This window comes from Schistocerca americana, chromosome 3 (assembly GCF_021461395.2).
Source record: "Schistocerca americana isolate TAMUIC-IGC-003095 chromosome 3, iqSchAmer2.1, whole genome shotgun sequence".
Classification (NCBI taxonomy): domain Eukaryota; kingdom Metazoa; phylum Arthropoda; class Insecta; order Orthoptera; family Acrididae; genus Schistocerca; species Schistocerca americana.
Window position 1 is genome coordinate 537,889,704 of NC_060121.1, and position 21,913 is coordinate 537,911,616.

Here is a 21,913-nt window from a genome sequence, read left to right on the forward strand (position 1 = left end):
CAGCTCATCTCTGTGCATGACTTGTTTCACACCATGCCTCAGTCCATCAAGGGACCAGAACACTGAGCAGTACAGAGGAAGTCCGAGGACTTAAATGTTCTGCATCGGTAAGGATAAAATGTTTCTAAGATATTTTACCTCGTCATCACAACTGGGGAAATGTTGCTCACTGAAGGTCGTCAGGGAAGAGTAAAGCCTCCAGTCAGCCTTAGTAAGCTGCCATTTAGGCTGCGTTCACACTGCCGGCCGGGCCGAGCCGAGCCTGGCCGGGCCGCCGCCCGCTTCAATATCAAACACATGGTTTTGAATTGCGGTGTTCACACTGGCGGCCGGGCCGCGCCGACACGGCGTGAGCCTCCCGGAGCTGAGCCGACGACATTCCGAGTGTTTAATATTGCCGGCGCGAGCCGACCGCAGGCGCGAGCCTGTGGAGCAGCACTACAGCTTCTGCAGTACACGCATCACACGTCTCCCTTCTGCTTTCTTCACAAGTGTGACTGCATACGTCTTTTATTTTAAGATGTTACCTCACATTTCACAATCAGTGAAGAAAAATTACGTTTATTATGATGATACATGCGAAATTACTTTTATTTCATTTATTTAATCTACCGTATTTACATGCATTTACAACAATAGCTTGCCAGCAATCGCGGCATTGCCGCCACTGAATAGTTCGCATTTACTTGTAAACGGAGACAGATATGAGTGTCACTGAGGGACGGAAATGTGTCCCTACCAGATGGTAATGCATTGTAAAGTCATGCTGTGGCAGTTCCTTATCAGTGGAGATAGAACCACTGAGTCAAAGGGCATTATCTCAAAACTCTTCGCCTATCAATCTGTCTATCTTACAAGGTAATGAAAAGAATTCTGTGAGGTCATCAGTGGCTTCACGTGATGAACCATCACCACTGCCAAGCGCTGCATCATGAAGAAAAAAGAAGAAAAAAGTTGGAAAATTCTGAAGGAGTATTTCTGCGATTCTTCGTTGAAGGCACAGCAAGACATTACCCAAAATGACGAAGCTAATTACTTCCTAATGATTCTCAGGAGTCCCATAAACTCTTCCCCTCAGAGGTTAGCGTTTGTGAAATTTAAAATACAAAAGCATGACTACAATTAACTGGAGGTAGCGAATGCTGTACAAAGTTCTACTGCAAACCAAAAAGTGTGTACTAACGAATCTTACCTTATCGTTATACACAATTTTTCTTCTGCTGTTATACTTCTGCGAAAATTTGTGTTCTGTTTAGAAATTTTGTCTTGAATGTTCTGCAGCACATACTGAAATGTATTATGATTCATTCTGTAATTTGAATAAAATTTTTCAGGATAGTTTTTAAGTTCTTCATATAAAGAAAAAAACTCTCCTAAATGTCTGTCGCTATTCATAGGATGAATCCATAACCTCCTAGTTCTTCTGTACATCAAAACTCGACGAGTTACTGCAGAGTCAAAACAATACCAATAAAAGAGCGAAGACATTGTTCTACACGACAGCACAGACTAGCTAAAGGCGAGCAACTGTTGACTCCAGCTGCGTTTTCTACTGACTTGCTTGTCAGCTGTCGAAGGGTGGAGATCTTTTTAAATTTATTTATTTGGTCTCCCGCCAGCCATTTAGCCAAAGAGTGGGGATTACCTTGACAGTGCAGCGCAGCCCGCCAAGGAAGAAAAAAAAAAAAAAACAATGAAGAACAATGAAACGCACATCTGTGCCGATCTACAGTAGTTTCATTAACTCTCCATTATTTTTTCTGTCAAAGTAGACAACGAGACTACAGAATTGCGCTTCAGTTATCTTTTAGTTCGAAATACGAAATGTACATCATACTAATTGTAGGATGTTGATGACAAATAACTGTTTGTCTTTTGTGATGCAACGTGTGGCCAATTATAAAAGCATAGCAGATGAATTGTCCAGTAGCCGAGGGAAAAATTCTTATACATTTGGATTTATCTAGAGAATGAGACCATTAAAATAATAAGAGGGACCGGCACTAGGTCTGCGCTGATCACTAGTAATTAGTTTTTTTCTGTCCTGCATTATATGACTACACTAAACCAAGCTGTAACCGCGCGAACTCCGTGGCTTGCGGACGCGGCACTGACGCCACTGAATAGCTCGCATTACTTGAGACCAGAGACAGATATCAGTATCACTATCATTTCAAAAACTTTTTAGTACTTTTAGCTACATTTCATTCCCAACAATGTATGGTCTAAAACGGATCTAACAGTAAGCTAACCGCTACATAACTTTTTCACTACAAGATTTGTGAATCAAGTGCACAACGTTGACAAATAGCATCATTTCACAATGACTGTTAAGAAATATGGAAAGATAAATGATTCAATACAAAGCTAAGATGTTGCACTACCACGTGTACAAAAATCAGATTCTTTAGCAGCATACTTTCTTCAAAATCGGTTGGGAAGCGTTACGAAACTAAGAAATCACGCGAAACGAAAAGTAGACTTTTTCTTTTTTCACGACATAAGTAACGCTTTTAAGGAAAAAATAAGTTCATAAAATGATGAGGCGAAGTCTTATATACCGCTAAGAATTTTAAAACATGAAAATCGGAGAAGTGGATTTTCCCCCATTTCGCCGTCCCGGCTCGGCGCGGCGCGCAATGTGAATGCACTACTCGTCGGCCTAAACTGGCTAGGCACGAGCCGAGCCAGTACGCGTCAGCCCGGCTCGGCCCGGCTGGCAGTGTGAACGTAGCCTTAGGGGTGCTCATTGGTGGGGTAGGAGTCAGAAAATGGATAGCTCAAGGAAAATGGTACTCTAGTATGTGTTAGAGAGAACTGACCACTTGAAATGATGGGCAAGATGGGCGTGCAGAAGGATAGGTCAAAATGGGAATAGGTGAGGTGTACATGGAGTCTGAAAGGAATGTGGATGCTCCTGTGCTTAAGGCAGAGAATGTTAAGTTGATTGAGAAGGTCAGCCAAGAGGGCACCTCTTTGGCATGTTCTGGGAGAACCCCGAAAGGGATAGTGCACATTAAAGTCACCGAGCAGCAGAAAAGGGTGAGGTAGCTGTCCAATAAGTCTACCCTGGTGACATTGAATGAGAGAGGGATGTGTACAGTACAAAGGAAAAGGTTAAGTGAGGAAGGAAAAGGCAAACTGCAACACGTTGAAGATGGGTAGACAGGGAGATGGGTTGACTATGAACATCATCCCATATGAGCAGCACGACCTCCCCACGAGATGGAATGCCGTCCTCAGGGGGATGGTCAAAATGGACCAGCAATAAATGCAAGAGCTCAAACAGTAGTGAGGATGCAATTTTGTTTCCTGGAGGCAGAGAACACGCGGACACCGCCATTCTAAGAGCAGTCGTAAACCTTCTTTGTTTGACTGAAGGCCATGAACGTTCCATTGAAGGAGATTGATAATGAGGAAAGAGGAGGAGGGAAAAAATGAAGGGGTGTCACCTCGATGCCTGCCGAGTGCCAGCCTTCAAAGACTCATGGCTACAGGGCGCAGAGGCTGGAGGATCCTGCTCCGTGAGATCTACAGAGGAGTCGGCATTCTCCCTCTGTCAATCTAAGTCCAGGGCAGAAAAACAGTTTGTGGTTTGCACTGGCGATACACAGTTTAGCTGAGAGAGGGTATCGAGTAATGGCACCATCAGAGGCGCTTTCCAAGTTGGCGATGAAGACTGTTTGACTTTGACTTCTTGAAGCCTTTCCGGTTGGCAGAGGAAGACTCGTATGTTTGTTGGCTGGAGGGATGTAGGAAGACGTTACAGGAGTTTTCTTTCTGTCCTTTTAGGCCTGCTGGTTGTGCAGCAGGTAACTTTGCCCCAGGTGATTGTTTGGTGGCTAGTTGCACAGCTGGACAAGGAAAAGGCGATGCTACCATGACACTGAGCGATTTTACAACCACAGCACTGAATCTGAGGTTGCATTTCTGCATGGCCATGTCCTTCATGGAGCGAGATGTAGCAGGAACAGTACTGTAAGTGCCAGATGGTAGAATGCAGGGTTTGGTACTAGCCAATAACTTGCCAAGTGACTGGGTATCACACTCTTTTCTTTACCCAATTCTCCTGGACAGCCCTTTCATAGAGATACACGAGACAATCTTAAAGGAAGTGACATGATCACCATTGCAGTTGATAAAGTGGGGAGAAGGAGGCAGCCAAGTGCCCTTGGGCACATCCCTACCATATGTAGCACATTTGTCCGAGTTTCAACAGGACATTCGAGTGTGGTTGAAACGATGACATCTGGTTCAGAACGTATGTTCAGACCGTGATAACTTCACAGCCAGCTTTGATCTTTGATGGAAGCACTACTCTTTCAAATGTGAGAAATATTGTGTGTGGGAACTAAGGATTCATCCACCTTTTTCATCACTCAGTGGATTACAATGATGCCCTGATCAAAGAGGTACATTTGGATTTCTGCTTCGGTCAGACCATCGAGGAGCCTGGTGTAAATAATGCCATGGGAAAAATTCAGATTTCTATGGGCTCGACATGAAAAGGATAGCCGTAGAGAAGCAAAGTGGCAAACAATTGTTGTGCTTGAGAATCAGATGTAGTCTCCAAAAGCAAAGTCAAAGTACCATTGTGTAAATGAGAGCCTGATTTCACAGGGCTGGCAACTGCATCAACATCTTTCTGAATAGGAAACTGATGTATGTTTACTAAGAACTGATCATCTTCAGTATGTGAAACCACAAGGACCCATGGTGCACCTGGAAGGGTCTTTTAATCGAGAGCTTCCTTCCATTTATGTTTGGTAGTTGGTAGGTGTGGACTGCGAAGATGATGAATGGCTCCTTGCGAGAAAATCCCCCATGGCTGCCAGCATCTCTGGTGGCACGCTCCTTCCAATTGGGGACCCCCCTCAGAGGGGGGCTCACCCGCCTCAGGTTATTGTTCACATCTCTGGTCACAACCCCCAAACATCTGACAGAGGGAACAATCGGCAATTTGGGAAGATAATAGCTCGGGCAGTCACCCCTCCCTCGGCCTGGCCTGTACCAGGGGTATGTGTGAACCCTCCCTGTTGACCGGGGGCTAAGAATTATGCATCACCCAGTCATCTATTATGTGTCCGACACGTGGGCCACACTTCAAGAGTGCACAGAGAGGAAGAAGAAAAAGAGGAGCCTCTCAAACACTGAAGCAGAGGAAGGAGAGGAGAAGGTGAATGAATAAAGGAAAAAAGAAATGAAAAACAGTGGTGAGACTGTTCTTATGTCAGCTATTGAAAATGCAGAACACAGTCCCAAAAACACCCCAGAATGTCCCCAAGGGCGGGGAAAGGATAGCAGGAGGATAGACATGCAATACGGAAATGGAAAAGGTGCTGCAAAGGTTGAGGCCCCGTGGTAGCCAAGCACGAACTCATGAAAGAGAGGTGAGCCCCCTGGGGAGTACAACAAATGTGTTAAGGATACTGGACCATAGTTTTGTGGATCACTTCTACTTTTCTGTCTACTTATTGCAACTGCTCATTACAACAATAAAAATTATAATAATAATAATAATAATAAACCATACAGTTAAAAGGAAGTGACGCTTGATCAAGGTCCGCGTCACTCCATTTTTAACCGGACTTAACGTCTGAGAAAGTGAAGGAAATAATAATAATAATAATAATAATAATAATAATAATAAGAGAGATTTCTTTGAGCACATCGGGGTTAAAATGTTTTCACAAATTTGTCATACATTTGTGTTATTCAAAGGTAGTGAAAGTTAACAATTAACCATGCAGTTAGAGGCTGAGAACATTTTATTAATTCATTTCACCATGAGAACTTGCAATCATGTATTACAACTACTTTATATATAATCACAGCTGAGAAAATATTTGTATTTCAATACCCATTTTCTTATTAAATTAGCTCACAAATCAGTTAGTTGAGGCTTAACTGTTTCCATCTATATTGCTTTCAACTCACTTAGAGTGTTTTAATAGAAAAAATACAATGTACAAATGCTGATACAATTGTCAATATTTAAATTCCCATACTTCAACTGATAATCCAAAAGGGAAATAAGCAAATAATACTGTACCCTGTTCAAAATCCGAAAATTTTTCTGACATTTGCACATTCAGTGCGACATGTATGCTTGAATTTATGAAGAAAGTACATAAATTATTGGTTGGATCTTTGGAAAACCAATTATCAGATTTCCTTCCAGCTACAGTCAAGACCAATGTTTCATCCTGGTTATTACCAGTGTGGAAAATGTTGAGTCACAGATGTAAGTTGAAGTGAAGGGTAATAATGTATCCACTGCCCTTCTTGATATACTATACTGGGAAATTCATTTAGAGTCTACACCCAAAAATTTTCAGGAGACTTCGATTTAAATTCATTTCAAAGTGTTCCATCACTTGAGTTCTGTTAGTTCCTCCTCCTCTTCTGTTGACACGTGGTCTGTTATGATTCTATCAAACAGATTTTGGATCCAGGCATACTAAGAGGAAGGTTCTGGAAATTTACCCTCTAACTGATGATAAAAGTTTTAGATACGTACTATGCCAAATCTACTAATTTTACCAACATCCAACTCATTTTCCTGCACGAAATCATTCAGACAAAAAAACACCTCACAGTTACCCTTCTTCATCTGGGTTTTCCAAAGTCCAAGTTCTCTCTTAAATGCAAGCACTTTCTCACTTAGAAAGACGGTATCATTGCTTAACCCTTCAAGGGATCATTAGGATTTTCCATCTAGCTCCACAATGTGTTGATGAATGTTACAATGAGACAACCCATGTACTCTCATGTCCAATGGAAGCGAATCATGAATAGCCATCTACCCATAAAGAATGGAAAATAGCGTACTGTTTAAGCTCCTGCTTTCACCAAAGTTATGACACTGACTGCATCTTTCAGCACTTTACTGGCTTCTGAGTGTACTACTTTAGAAGCAAGTGCCTCCTTGTGTATAACACAATGTGTGACTTGTACAGGAGGATGAACAGCACACACTCTTGTCATGAACGCCTTTTTAGTTTGAGTAAATGCTACCAGCCCATCGGTACATACACCACCACAACTCGCTCATGACAGACTGTAGTCAACAAAAGAGCAATTCACAGAGAAGAAAATACCTCTGTATATAGTCTTCCCTTTCAGAGGTTTACAAAATGGGAAGTCCTTATGCATTTCATTTTCATGACAGTAGTGTACAAAAAGAAGAAAACAGAAAGATTTCCAATAGCAGTACTGTCATCAAGTTGCAGGGCGAACTTTGGGCTCATGAAGATGTGGTAACAACTGATTTTTCATTTCAGCAGCTACTCCAACAATGGGACGAGCCACAGGATCTTATGAGAGTGGTATCAATGATTTCACACATTTTGATGGGAAGAACTAATTTTGCAGCAGTAATGATGGTGATTTGGATTTTGTGATATAAATAAAATACCTCTAGGGACGTTCTTAGTGCTTTAGCGGCAATGTGATGAAATATCACTCATGAATTTTCTCAGAATTCCTCCGACAGGATTTAGTGGTCAATTCTTGTGAAATAAGACAGCAAACTGACAATGGATCCATGGAAATTAGTATCTGACACTAGCAATATTTGTTCATGAGAAATTTTTTTCTTACACAATATGAAATATTTATATTTTAATGAAAGTCAGCATCCTCTTCTATTACTCTCCACTCACTCTCATTCTACCAGTGCTTCACCGTACCAGCACAAAGATAGATGGGAAAATTAAAATGTTGGCACTAAAATGGCTTCCACAGTTCAATGGAATATGAAAAGATATAGAACCCATTTTGAGGAATTCAGACTCCTCATACAGAACTGATCTCCATGCCTGAACAACAGATGACCTTACTGGTGATGGCATGAAAGTTTACAGAGGACTGGTGGCACTGAGCAAACCTCAGCTTGGAAAACCAGGGTTCCCCCAAGTCCATACCCAGCTAACTAAATCTGAGCTCCATGACATGCTTGCCACTTAGCATGACCCAGGGGACATGTGGTTTATCCAAAGTTGCAATGCGGTGAACATTATCCCCTAATCAATATGAGTTTACTTGTAATACAAAATAATACTTATCATATATCAAATGTAAATTTAATGATTTCTCAGTTTGTATTCTCATTCCTTTCAAAAATTCAGTTCTTCAGCTTTGAAACATACATCAAACTGTGTTTCTTACAACAAGATTTCAACAGTGTCATTTTTTTCTTGTTTTAATAAGCCTATTTGTTACACGATTCATTATACCTTCTACTCACTTTTAAATAAACATGCCTCCGAAATAAAAACCTGCCAAAATTAGGGATTTTAGGACAACTCAATCATGGATTTATACAGAGTGTCCTAGGTCAATTTTCAGGAATATGATGGAACTATAATACGAAGTAATAAAAGTCAAGCAAACATGGGCTCTAAAATGCATAACTTAAAAGCTATGACCACTTATTCATCTTTGCTACTGTGAAACACATCTCTTATACTGAGCAAGTACCCACAGCCCTTAAGGTATGCATTTTAGTGCCCATGTTCACTTGACTCTTCTTGCTTCGAATGATCATTCCTACCATATCCCTGAATACTAACCATTCCTCCTCAGACATTCTGTATAAGGATTTTTATTTTCAAGAGCTGCATTCTTACAATGACAAGCAATCAACTACCTCAAAAAATATTTTAAGAACTACTTTTACAAAGAAATAATTTTCTTTATACCAAGAAATTTGTCTCCCATTATTTCTCTGACAGACATGAGTGTTAAAAGAAGAAATCTCACACAAATGAGTACTAATAATAATGCTATAACCTGATTGTTTTAAGTGATTTCATCATTTTTATCCATTGTGTATTGTACAAAAACAGACGGATGGGATGCATCGGCCCATTAAATTGGATCCAATTCTACCTGAATCAGATCAGCAGCTGCAATTCAACCACAACTAATAACTTTTTTTATTGCAAATACACACTTCCAAATTTTTCGACCATGGAAATTTCCCGAGTTGATATTATCATCTCTCTCCTCTTAGCACAGTATTTATGCAATTATAGAATTTGTATTTACAAAATCAATGTTTTATTCCGTTGTTGTGTTTGAAACTTGTTCTAATTGTTCTATTCATCCTATCAGACAAGCTTTGTAACTGATGAAGTTGTTTCTTATTTTTCTCCAATGCTTTCAGTGTGGAGTTACACTCCAAGCGCACCAAAAAACAGTTTATGCTGTAGAGAGGTAGGCGATTGCTCCTCGAAAAAGCAGAAGTCATTATCAAAGAGGACTCTTCGAGCGAGGCTTTAGTTCTGTTTAAAATCATTTAGCTAAGTACTGAAAAGTATGAGCAGGTAAAACATGTAGTTGTGAGACTGACCTAACCATGAAGAATGGATTTAATTTCAAAATTAAACCATTGTCTACACTATGTGGTAAATGTCTTGAGAAAGTAATTTCTACTAAATTATATGAAACACCACATATTGGGACTGTAGTACAGACCCCAACACATAACAAAATATTGGCTCTCCAGGCACTGTCAATTACCAACAATAAAATGTTAAAGAAACATTGGATTTTAAACAAGTATCATTTGATATTCTTAATAGAGAAAAAGAAGATGACAACAATGTTTTAGTAATAATAGCAACAACAATAATACCTTTCCATTCATCTGTCTGATCCCGATGAAGAACTTTAGTATATTGGCTGTCTTCTGTGAAAAACAAACCCAGTGTAAACACATAACCAAATGGGAGCCAAAAGCTTAGCTGTGAGAAATATTTGTTTTCCTTCATAAAAAAATTTGTCCTGCAAAGAAAAAAAACTTATTCACTGTTATATCAACAAGAAAAAGTCATTTTATAAGCAGCTGCACTGGTATTGAACAGCACATAAAATCTAAAAGAAGAGAGCACTACATTTATTAACACATGAACTGTGGAAAAACTATTTTGAAGTTCCTTTCCTTTTCTTTTCTTTTGATATATTTCATACTCCATTAATTATCAGTACATGCAGAGCAATGTTAATTTGAATCAGACATATAAACTCATTAAATAATCTAAGCATGTTAAATTACTCTGAAGATGCTTCTTAAAATAACAAATCTTTTGAACCTTCATCATCATTTTGTAAGAACAGTTCTGACTAACTTGACAGTTTAGTGATCAGTCACAACATAAAATAATTGATATCTATGGTCTCTTGATAAAGTGATCTCACTCAGTGACAAATAGTGACAACTTTAACTGTCAGTCCAGCATTACAAATGTGACTGCTACAGAAAATGAAAATAATAAATAACACTTCTCTGCTTGTATGAACCTCCTCTCCTTTCTGTCTACAGACCAAATAAGATTGTGCTGACCTTGCATTTGAGAGGAGTCAGGTTCAAATTCCAACCAGGTCATTCAGGTTCGGGTTTTTTTAAGATTTTCGTAAATCACTTACAGTGAATTACCAATTTGTTCCACTGGGGAGAGTGTGGCGAATTTACTTCCCCACCAGAGCTCAGCTCCCCCCCGTCTCCCTCCGCCCCCCCCCCTCTCCCCCCCCCCCCCTCTCTCTCTCAATCTTTCCTTCATCTAGCTTCTACAGCACAAAAATTCCAGATCTGCTGTTTTGTACCAATTATTGGAAAAAAAATCTTTCCTGTTTGCTGAAACAGGTCATAATTTTCTTCTTTACTTTAGCATACTAAAAGTCACAAACCTATCACTCATCTGTTTATGTGTAAATATGTATTTTATTTACTTTTATCCACTGAGAGAAAAATACTTTTTAATCATCTGAACAATGATTCAATAAATTGAGGCTTTGAACCGTGATATTTAACTATTACAAATGGGTAAACATCAATATTTGAGAATAAAAACTGGTTCCTGAACTGGATAAAGAAAGGATAATACCATGAAGATCATGGGTCAAGTCTTTTTTGGCAAAGTTAGTGTGAGTACTAAAAGACTAACTTGTCTGTTGATATTATTACTTCCTGTGGACATTTACATTGTGCAACTGTCTTCATGCGCGCGCGCGCGCACACACACACACACACACACACACACACACACACACACACACACACACACTACAATTACTTCTTGTTATTACTGTTACTGCTATTATTGTTGTTGTTGTTGAATGCCAGTTGATTGTGTTAGCTATTACAACTTTCAAGCAAACTGCCAATAATCAGTAGAATAGAGCCCCAAAACATAGTCCTGTAGAAACCCAGTAAACAATCAGGTCATGAAAGTATGGTGTAAGTGGGATAGGGACTTTAGCACAGCATAATTCAAAGTGTCTTGCATCAACCAGGCAGCCAGGTTCCTCCTGCTGCCTGCCAGAGGAGACATTGATAGTAGACATCACAGAGTACCAACATTGCTACTGAATGACAGGTATCGAATTCCCTCCCTCTTTGATTGGCATGTAAGGCTGGAAGTTTCCACGTTGGTATCGTGATCACCATACCAGTAAGGGAGAGGCATGGGCTGGCAAAACAGCAAAAGGTTAACTGTCGGTCTCAATGTCTAGTGTTGCTGTGTCCTCCACTTGCAATGGGGACATAGTGCTGATGCTAGAGTTGGCTGCATCTGGTGTTCCAATCTCTGCATCCATGCTGAAGGTCAATGGTGTTGCAGGTGGAAAACTGTTTCTTTCCTTGGGAAAAAAGCTCCATGGCACTGAACCTGGTAATGGGACTGCCAGGTATTGGAAGTTGTATCAATCAGACTCCAGGAGCGCAGGTGATAGTCTGGAGGTGGAAGCATGGGTGCAGCTGGTTGGCATGTCATACCAACATGGTGCCAATGGATTATTACTGGGGGCCCTTCAATGGCTTTCCTCAAAATAGGGCTATGCAGTATCGACATTTAAAAACTTTTTGCTATTGTTAATATTTCTTCAAAAGTAGGATTTGTTAATTTCAGTGCCTGTGCACAAACTTCATCATCAGGTGCACACATATTTATTATATGATTCAGTACACGACTGTTTACAATTTTGCTTTTTACACAATAATTAACACTTCTAGATCTACACACATAGATAACTACATACTCCAAATGCAACCATGTGGTGTATGGTGAAGATACCTGGTACTACTATTAGTCATTCCCTTTCCTATTCCGCTTGTAAATAGAGTGAAAGGAAAATGACTGTCCATATGCCTCCACTGCCCATATGAGCCCTAATTTCTCTCATCTCATCTTTGTTACCCTTGCACAAAATGTACATTGGCGGTTGTAGAATCGCTCTGCACTTGGCTGCAAATGACGGTTCTATGAATTTTTTCAATAGTGTTTCATGAGATCATCATCTTCCCCCCCAGAGATTCCCATTTGAGTTCACAAAGCATATCCATAATAACTGTGTTTTGATCAAACCTGCCAGTAACAAATCTGACAGCATATCTCAGAATTGCTTCAATCTCTTTCTTCAACCGACTTTGCGGGGATGCCAAACATTTGAGCAGTACCCAAGAATGGGTCACTACTGATCTATATATGGTCTCCCTCATAGAAAAGCTACATCTTCCTAAAATTCTGCCACTAAAACCAAGCTAATCATTCACTCTTCCTCCTACCAACATTATACGCTCATTCCATTTCATATCACTTTGCAACATTACATATAGATATTTAGTCGATAGATTTTAACATTTAATGATTGCTTTTTCTTCTCATCTTCATCGACTTGTGTTTTCTACATTTAGAGCAAGCTGCCATTCATCACACCGAACTGAAATTCTAAGTCATCCTATATCCTCTAACAATCACTCAATCAAAACATTTACCCATATACTACAGCAGTTCGCAGACTGTGCAGTGCGATCAAACTCTCTTTCAGGCGCTCCTGACAATAACTTTATCTCTGAAGGATACTCCCAGTCAACGACAACACGTCGAGTTCTATAACTTAAGGGGACATTGTATGGGAAATTCGCTGAAATTTGAAATTTTCTGTTTTCTACTCCATAATGTATTTCGGACTTTCCTGAACATTTTGGTATATAATACATTAAAACCAGACAATTGTGAGACTTTCAAATAATATTTTGAATGTTGTTGTGAGACTGTCAAATTTCGTGGCTACACATATACTGCCACAGTTGAGCAGTCATACCTTGGAAACTACACAGTCTAGAAGGCTGTGAATTGCTTTGTTTTGTGCCTATTGCTACGTCTCAGAAGTTGGCATTACAAATAAACAAATCAGTGCTTTGTTTCTGATACTAATTTTCATTGAAAGTAATGTGATTATTGGCTATTTTTGTAGTAAGCTAACTTCTATTGCTTTTTATACATAAATAAAATAACTACCCATAAAAGTAACTTCAAGAAATGCAAATTTGCAGGTAACAGATATTGAGACCTACATTTTCTTCTGAAGTGCTTGAAAACATGTGTGCTAGCAGTGAAGGAAACCACAATAGTGTTTATGAAGTGACCACACCCCCTAGTGCATCGAAAAGGAAAGTAACTTTAGAAACGTGTGACAGTGGTAAAAGTAATGATATTATGGACAACATCATTATTGATCTGCAAATCCTTGCACAAGTTCTTTCTGAAACTGTCTCTTGCTGTCTTTGTGGTGGTGAAGTTAAACTTTATGAGGATATTGGAATTAGAATAGATGATGTGTCTAAATTAATTATTAAACGTCAGAAGTGCAAGAACGAAAAAGCATTTCATACTTCATCAAAGTGTTCATGTAGTAAATTAGATGAAACTAATGTGGGACTGTTCTATGGCCTTAGATGCATTGGTAAACGTGCAACGGCTGGTAATGTTCTGTGCACCGAGTTGAATTTGCCAAAACCACCTTCTAGGTATATGAAATGTCTAACAGCAATTGGAGAATCTATAAATGCTGTGGCTCCAGCAATGCTGTGGATGGATCCCTGACAAAAGTATGGGTTTAGTTCTAAAAATGGTTTTACATCTGCAATAAGTATTGACATTGGAGAAGTTTTGGATTTTGAAGTTCTCAGTAAGTACTGCCAAGGTTGTACAGTGAACCAGAACAACAGATTACTTCATAAGCAGCAATGTATACAAAATTATGATGGCACAAGTGGAGGAATGGAGGTAAAAGGAGCAGTTAACATTTTCCTGTGTTCACAGGAGAGCAGTGTCAGATATGTGAATTACTTAGGTGACGGAGACAGCAAGGCTTTCATTGCAGTACAAAACAGCAAGCCATATGATGTTCCTACACAAAAACCTTAATATGTATGACACGTCAAGAAAAGGATAGGAACACGTCTGCGTAACCTAAAAACCAAGCTGGGTAACAAAAAGCTCTCTGATGGCAAGACAATAAAATGTGCTGGAAGACTAATGGACAAAATAATTGATGAATTACAGGAGTATTATGGGGAGGCCATTAGAGATAACTGTGACAATTTAGAGACTAAGAAAATAGCTGTGTTGAGCACTTTCTTTCATTGAATATCAACCGATGAAAAGCCATGTCATGCTTTGTGTCAACCTCCACCAAACACTTGGTGGCAACCTGAATTTTCTGACACCCTGCATGAATTTACTCACAAACTTTCTCTTCCTTTGGCAGTAATGGAGGCAATCAAACCTGTTTACAGAGATATGGCAAATCCTGAGCTACTAAAGATGTGTTTACATGGGAAGATCCAGAATGTGAATGAGTACATCAATAATGTTTTGTGGTGCCACGTGCCTAAAAATGTATTTGTTGCCCTTATGACTCTAAAGTTAGCAGTGTCTGATGCTGTAATAACTTTTAATGGTGGGAACTATGAAAGACCTAAGGTTATGGAAAAGTTAGGGGTAAGATTTGGACAGAACACAGCAAAAGGACTGCAGGAGCTAGATGATCTTCGTGTACATGAAACAGAGTTAGCTGCTCAGAAAATGACAAAAGAAGCAAGAAAGAAAAGGAGGAGGCAAGCACTGGGCTGTTGTGACACTGAAGAAGAGACAGACTACAGGCCAGGGCAATTCTAGTGCATAAGAGACACAGAAATTTAACTTTGTATAAGAAACTGTAATAAAAAAAGTTTTAAACCTCAATATCTCCGAACTACATTTTTTGCAATAAATGACCCTTTTTCTAAAGTACTAATGGTAGAGACATGAAATTTTCACAGTAAACCAAGTGGGAGATTCAACACATATGGTACTAGACTAATTAAAATATCCTGAGTTGTTTTGATTTTATGTTCATTTATTTACAAAATTCTGTCAAAAATTGAGTGTTTGAAAAAAAAAAATTAACATGCCCCACAATACAGTTTTAGTAATAATTGTAGTTCAGTGTATCTGGAATGGAGCATTCAATAATTATGGAAAATTGTAAGTTGGTGTCTTAAAAAGTTTCCAAGATAATGGGTCTCAAAATTGGATAATTTGACACTGGCGGCATAGGACATACAATATCCCCTTAAGAAGTCTTTGAGCACTCACACATTTGGGAACCTTTTCCACAGGCTCAAATCTTTGTTAATAGTCTACAGTTGGACACTGTGTCCAATGCTTTCCAGAAATCCGGAATATGGAACCTGCCTCTTGCCCTCCATCCATGGTTCATGTGACACCGAGTGAAAAGAGAACAACGTGTTCTCTCAGTGCTAATTTGTGGACAAAAGCTTTTCTGTCTCAAGGATAATTATTATATTTAAAATCAGAATAGGCTAAAGAATTCTGCAGCAAAACAATGTTACAGCTATTGGCATATAATTTTACCCTCCTTATACAAGAGTCACCTGCGTTTTTTGTCCAACTGCTTGAGACTTTGAGGTTCACCATAAAAGTATGAAAAATAAGAGGATAAATAAAATCTCAGTAAGGGGCCAATGCCACAGAGTACTCTGGGTAAAACTGAATTGACCTGGTGACTATTTGTTTTCAACTCATTCAATTGCTTCTCAATGCCAGGGATGCCTATTTCTAAATTGTCTGCACAGGAACCTGTGTGACAGTCCAACAATGGTACATTGTCCACAAAAGAGGCTGTGTGACAGTCAAACAATGGTATGTCGTCCACAAAGAAGTTAGTGGGGCAATCAAATGATGAAATATTGCCCATACAGGAGTGTGTGTGACAGTCAAACGATGGTATGTACTCTTTTGTGAATGACTTTTTGAATTGAATGTGAAACTTCAGCTTCCCTTCTGCTACTTTCTACTGCCTTACCTGGCTGATCAACGAGTGACTGGGTTGAAGCCTTCACTAAGGCAAGACAGTTGTAGCTGTATGTTTCATGTATCTGTCTTTTATAGACACACAAATTTTTACTAACTTTTTGCCTGTCGACATTTCCATATTCTTTTTTGGACTGAGAGTGCAACAATATCTTTTTCATCAGCATTTTCCAAATTTTGTTATGTGGGTTTTTCCATCCTTAACCCACTTACTCAGCATGTACTTATCCACAGCTCGATTTCCAATTAGTTTAAACTTTGTCCATGATGCCTCTGTATCCATCATACTGGAACTGAATTATGTCAGGCTTTATTGAAGTATGACGCTAACAACTGGTTATTATCTCCCCTAGCATTAAAATTCCTCTAGCCTTCTTGACGATGCAGTAATCATTGTCACTAAGACAACATCACGATCACTTACCCCTGTCTCTGTAGTGACAGTGTTGAAAATTGAGGCCTGTTCATAGCTACAAAGTCTTAAATATTTCCATTGTGTGTGGGTTATTTACCTAGATTTTCAAGACAGTTTTTGGAAAACTGTGTTGAGAATAACCAATCAAACCTGTCTGTCCATTCCACCAGGAACGAATCCGGTGAAGTCCAAGTCTATACTAAGTAGGTTTAAGACACTTCCACGCTACTGACCAGAGACTTTCTTTGCATGTTTCTACAACTGTTACCGTGGAACTGGGTGGCCAGTAAAAACATCCAATGATTAATTTGAGTTCACCAAGACTGGTTATTCATGTCCGCATAAATTCACAGTCAGACTAAATTTTGACATTGACAAACGGTATTTTTAACCACTGCGATGAACACACCACGTCCTATGGTGTCTAACCTGTATTTTCAATATAGCTTTCAGCCTCATTAAATATTCTGGAGCTTTTTACTTCGGCTTTCTCTCACCTCACTGTTCAGAGTATCACTTGATTGTGGCATCTTTCCTAGAGGGAAGTAAATTCACGAAATTTGTTATTACAGTCTGGTAATTACTGTTAAAATTTTGACAGTCAGAAAGTCTTTGTATAAGATCTGATTTTGCTCTCTGCATATCAACTGGCAAGCCATCATCAGAAGACTATCATCTAGCATAAAAACCTTCATGTACTCTGCTAACCAAGTAACTGCTTCCTCTGTGTTGTGCACCTCTATCTATCAATGGAAGTGCTACAATTCTCCATCCCATAATGCAGGTCCAGAAACTAGCAGTCAAGACTGTCGCAGGATTGACGGTGCCTTTGGTTGAGACCCTTTACTTGACACCAAACCAAAGGACTTACCGGTCAAGCCCACTGAGATCAGCTGCCCACAAAGCATACGATTGATGCGAATGCTCATGACAACAAATATTGAGTCCAGCTGCTACACATTTGTTGCTCATAATGCATAAGCATGGATTTCAAACAAATCTAAACACTTGAGTTTATCAGGAGGACTTCATTTCTGTTGAAGCTTCCATGTTATCAGATGACAGAAAAGCACCCTCTTCAGCAATCTTGGTTATTCTACTCACCCGGAAGTGGAGCTGCAGATTTTTGTAGTACGAGTCCCAGTCTTCGTCTTCTGGGCAAAATTGCTCAAATGTTTGTGGTGGATACTGTTCTGGCTTGATGAGCTGCCGCAGTATAAGCTGCATTTGCTGTTGTTGTTGCAAAATTGGCTTTTGTAGTTCTTCTTCTTGTTCTTGATGTTTCATTTGAGGTTTCAGCTGTTCCTGCTACAGATTCACGAACGCCAAACCCACGGTCACTGAACTTTGTTGTTCTTACACACACACACACACACACACACACACACACACAAAGTTCGAGTCCTCATCAGCAGTATTACACCAGCTACAGTGCAACACACTTTTTATTACATAGAAAATATAGATACATTGTAACCACTTGATACTTTACAATTCAAGTACATGCCTGGTCGTTGAAAATTGCAGAACACACCAAGAGAATCATCCTGATAATACTAGTTCAAGGTAATCTTTCAGACTGTAGAACAGTAATCCAAAACATAGTCCAACTGATATCCAATAAACATCCAGGACACGAAAGCACAGTTTAAGTGTGGTGGAGACTTTAGAACAGCATGATTCAAAGTGTCTTGCAATGGCACGAAGCTGGGTTTTATCTCTGGCTTGATTCAGTGGTCAGGCCCATACGACAGCTCTTCTCATTGATAAACGGAAATCGCAGGGCATTGGCTTTGCTGTCAGATGACAGAGATATAGCATTAGTCATGAAATTAAGCAATTTTTCTCTTTGTTTCTTTACTGTGTTGCCTATTCCTGGGTGCATTTCTCTTGGTCACTTTATACTCTATTTAAGAATACTCACTATGGGTTGGTTTACTGCCTGTCTGTTTTTAACTTATGATGTCACATTGCACGGGATTATGTGTTTCACTATGAATGTATTACAAACCATTACTTTAGATCACACACTTATTAACAGAACATACATGAGCAGATGTTGTGCAACACTTCCTTTCACTTGGTAGGCTGCAGAGAAAAGTCTCAAAACTATAGGACAGTGGAGTGTTTTAGACTAAAATTTAGTTGTACAATTTCTCTCTCTAAATACTGTAATAGGTGCTCTTGAATGTGTCTGTAAACTTTCAAATATTCATAGCTTACTCTTCTATTAATTTCAATGCACTACAACAGGCAGCACTGACACAACCATTATATAGTTCCTTACTACTACGAAACTTATCGTGAAAAATACTTTTTACATCCCTACTACTATTCAGAACTTCTCCTCCTCAGTCCTACGATTGGTTGGCAGCAAGATGGCCTCTTAGATGCTCTTCTGAAATTGCAACTTCTTGCCAGAATGAGATTTTCACTCTGCAGCGGAGTGTGCACTGATATGAAACTTCCTGGCAGATTAAAACTGTGTGCCCGACCGAGACTCGAACTCGGGACCTTTGCCTTTCGCGGGCAAGTGCTCTACCATCTGAGCTACCGAAGCACGACTCACGCAGGAGAGCTTCTGTAAAGTTTGGAAGGTAGGAGATGAGATACTGGCAGAAGTAAAGCTGTGAGGACCGGGCGTGAGTCGTGCTTTGGTAGCTCAGATGGTAGAGCACTTGCCCACGAAAGGCAAAGGTCCCGAGTTCGAGTCTTGGTTGGCCACACAGTTTTAATCTGCCAAGAAGTTTGCAACTTCTTGGTTTGGTGGTAAAGCTACCCTTCCATTCTTACAGGCATAAACTGACCTTTGTCTACTTCTTGCCCTTTTACCACCAGCTTTTCCCTCCTCAGTCAACATTGGCACACCAGCTGTAGAGGATAACCAATGAAGTTAAGTTTTCTTTTCCTTTGTTCTTTTCACATTGCTTCTTTTTGCTTACATTTTTCTCAAACCTCTTTATTTATAACCCTGGCAGTCATAGCTTTGTGGCACTTTCTGCCAGGATCACTTCCAAAAACATTCCAGTTTAGATATTTCATTTTTCTTGAGCCTTTCATTTTTTGGTGCCGTTCAGCTGTGGAACAAGCTAAGGAATCACAGTGCATACAAATCTCAAATTAACAAAGAGACTCCTTAACTTAGTATTAGGTGAGGTTGGTATGGTATAAGTATTTTCTTTGTAAGGTTGTTTCCATGTCACCATCATAAGGGAGATAATGACTGGAACAAGACTACAGTTGCAGTTCCAATAAACTACATCCATAAGCTGCTCAAAATGGAACAATGATTTCATTTCACTACACTTAACATATGCACACATCTATAAAACTAGTTCTTGGTAGTAAGATCTTCAATTTTATTCAGGACCAAGACACTGTTTACAAATCATGATTTATAAAAGAACTGCATTTGCCATATTCTGTGCTCTCTTACTGACTGACATTTGACATTGCAAAGTTTTGCACTGCAATACAACGTATCTCCCAACACACTCTCACGCCTACATCCCCTTCTGCGCTCCCCACATTACAGCCCTCTTCAACTGTTGGTGGTCTCAGTCAGTCAACAGACAAGGTCAGCCTGTATGCTTTTGTGCAGTATGTGTCCCTTAATGTTTCCACTTCACTCTCACATACCCCCACGAACCATGGACCATGGACCTTGCCGTTGGTGGGGAGGCTTGCGTGCCTCAGCGATACAGATGGCCGTGCCGTAGATGCAACCACAACGGAGGGGTATCTGTTGAAAGGCCAGACAAACGTATGGTTCCCGAAGAGGGGCAGCAGTCTTTTCAGTAGTTGCAGGGGCAGCAGTCTTTTCAGTAGTTGCAGGGGCAACAGTCTGGATGACTGACTGATCTGGCCTTGTAACACTAACCAAAGCAGCCTTGCTGTGCTGGTACTGCGAATGGCTGAAAGCAAGGGGAAACTACGGCCGTAATTTTTCCCAAGGGCATGCAGCTTTACTGTATGGATAAATGATGATGGTGTCCTCTTGGGTAAAATATTCCAGAGGTAAAATAGTCCCCCATTCGGATCTCCGGGCGGGAACTACTCAAGAGGACGTCGTCATCTGGAAATAGAAAACTGGCGTTCTACGGATCGGAGTGTGGAATGTCAGATCCCTTAATCGGGCAGGTAGATTAGAAAATTTAAAAAGGGAAATGGATAGGTTAAAGTTAGATATAGTGGGAATAAGTGAAGTTTGGTGGCAGGAGGAACAAGACTTTTGGTCACGTGAAAACAGGGTTATAAATAAAAAATTAAATAGGGGTAATGCAGGAGTAGGTTTAATAATGAATAAAAAATAGGAGTGCAGATAAGCTACTACAAACAGCATAGTGAACACATTATTGTGGCCAAGATAGACACGAAGCCCACGTCTACTACAGTAGTACAAGTTTATATGCCAACTAGCTCTGCAGATGATGAAGAAATTAATGAAATGTATCATGAGATAAAAGAAATTATTCAGGTAGTGAAGGGAGACGAAAATTTAATAGTCATGGGTGACTGGAATTCGAGAGTAGGAAAAGGGAGAGAAGGAAACATAGTAGGTGAATACGAATTGGGGGTAAGAAATGAAAGAGGAAGCCCTCTGGTAGAATTTTGCACAGAGCATAAATTTATCATAGCTAACACTTGGTTTAAGAATCATGAAAGAAGGTTGTATACATAGAAGAACCCTGGAGATACTAAAAGGTATCAGATAGATTATATCATGGTAAGACAGAGATTTAGGAACCAGGTTTTAAATTGTAAGACATTTCCAGGGGCAGATGTGGACTCTGACCACAATCTATTGGTTATGAACTGTAGATTAAAACTGAAGAAACTGCAAAAAGGTGGGAATTTAGGAGATGGGACCTGGATAAACTGACTAAACCAGAGGTTGCACAGAGTTTCAGGAAGAGCATAAGGGAACAACTGACAGGAATGGGGGAAAGAAATACAGTAGAAGAAGAATGGGTAGCTTTGGGGGATGAAGTACTGAAGGCAGCAGATGATCAAGTAGGTAAAAAGACGAAGGCTGGTAGAAATCCTTGGGTAACAGAAGAAATACTGAATTTAATTGATGAAAAGAGAAAATATAAAAATGCAGTAAATGAAGCAGGCAAAAAGGAATACAAACATCTCAAAAATGAGATTGACAGGAAGTCCAAAACTGCCAAGCAGGCATGGCTAGAGGACAAATGTAAGGATATAGATGCTTATCTCACTAGAGGTAAGATAGATACTGCCTACAGGAAAATTAAAGAGACCTTTGGAGAAAAGAGAAGCACTTGTGTGAATATCAAGAGCTCAGATGGAAACCCAGTTCTAAGCAAAGAAG

General features: G+C 39.7%; 1 protein-coding gene across 2 annotated transcripts in view; it reads right to left on the reverse strand.

Annotated features, from left to right (window-relative positions):
* The window catches only part of LOC124605171 (N-acetylneuraminate 9-O-acetyltransferase), a 217,177-nt gene that overhangs the window by 70,206 nt on the left and 125,058 nt on the right, over nucleotides 1-21,913 (reverse strand). For both annotated transcript variants that reach the window (XM_047136683.1, XM_047136682.1), the window contains one exon: nucleotides 9,641-9,789. In XM_047136683.1, the coding sequence (XP_046992639.1) occupies nucleotides 9,641-9,789 (149 nt within the window). The remainder of the gene's footprint in view (nucleotides 1-9,640; nucleotides 9,790-21,913) is intronic.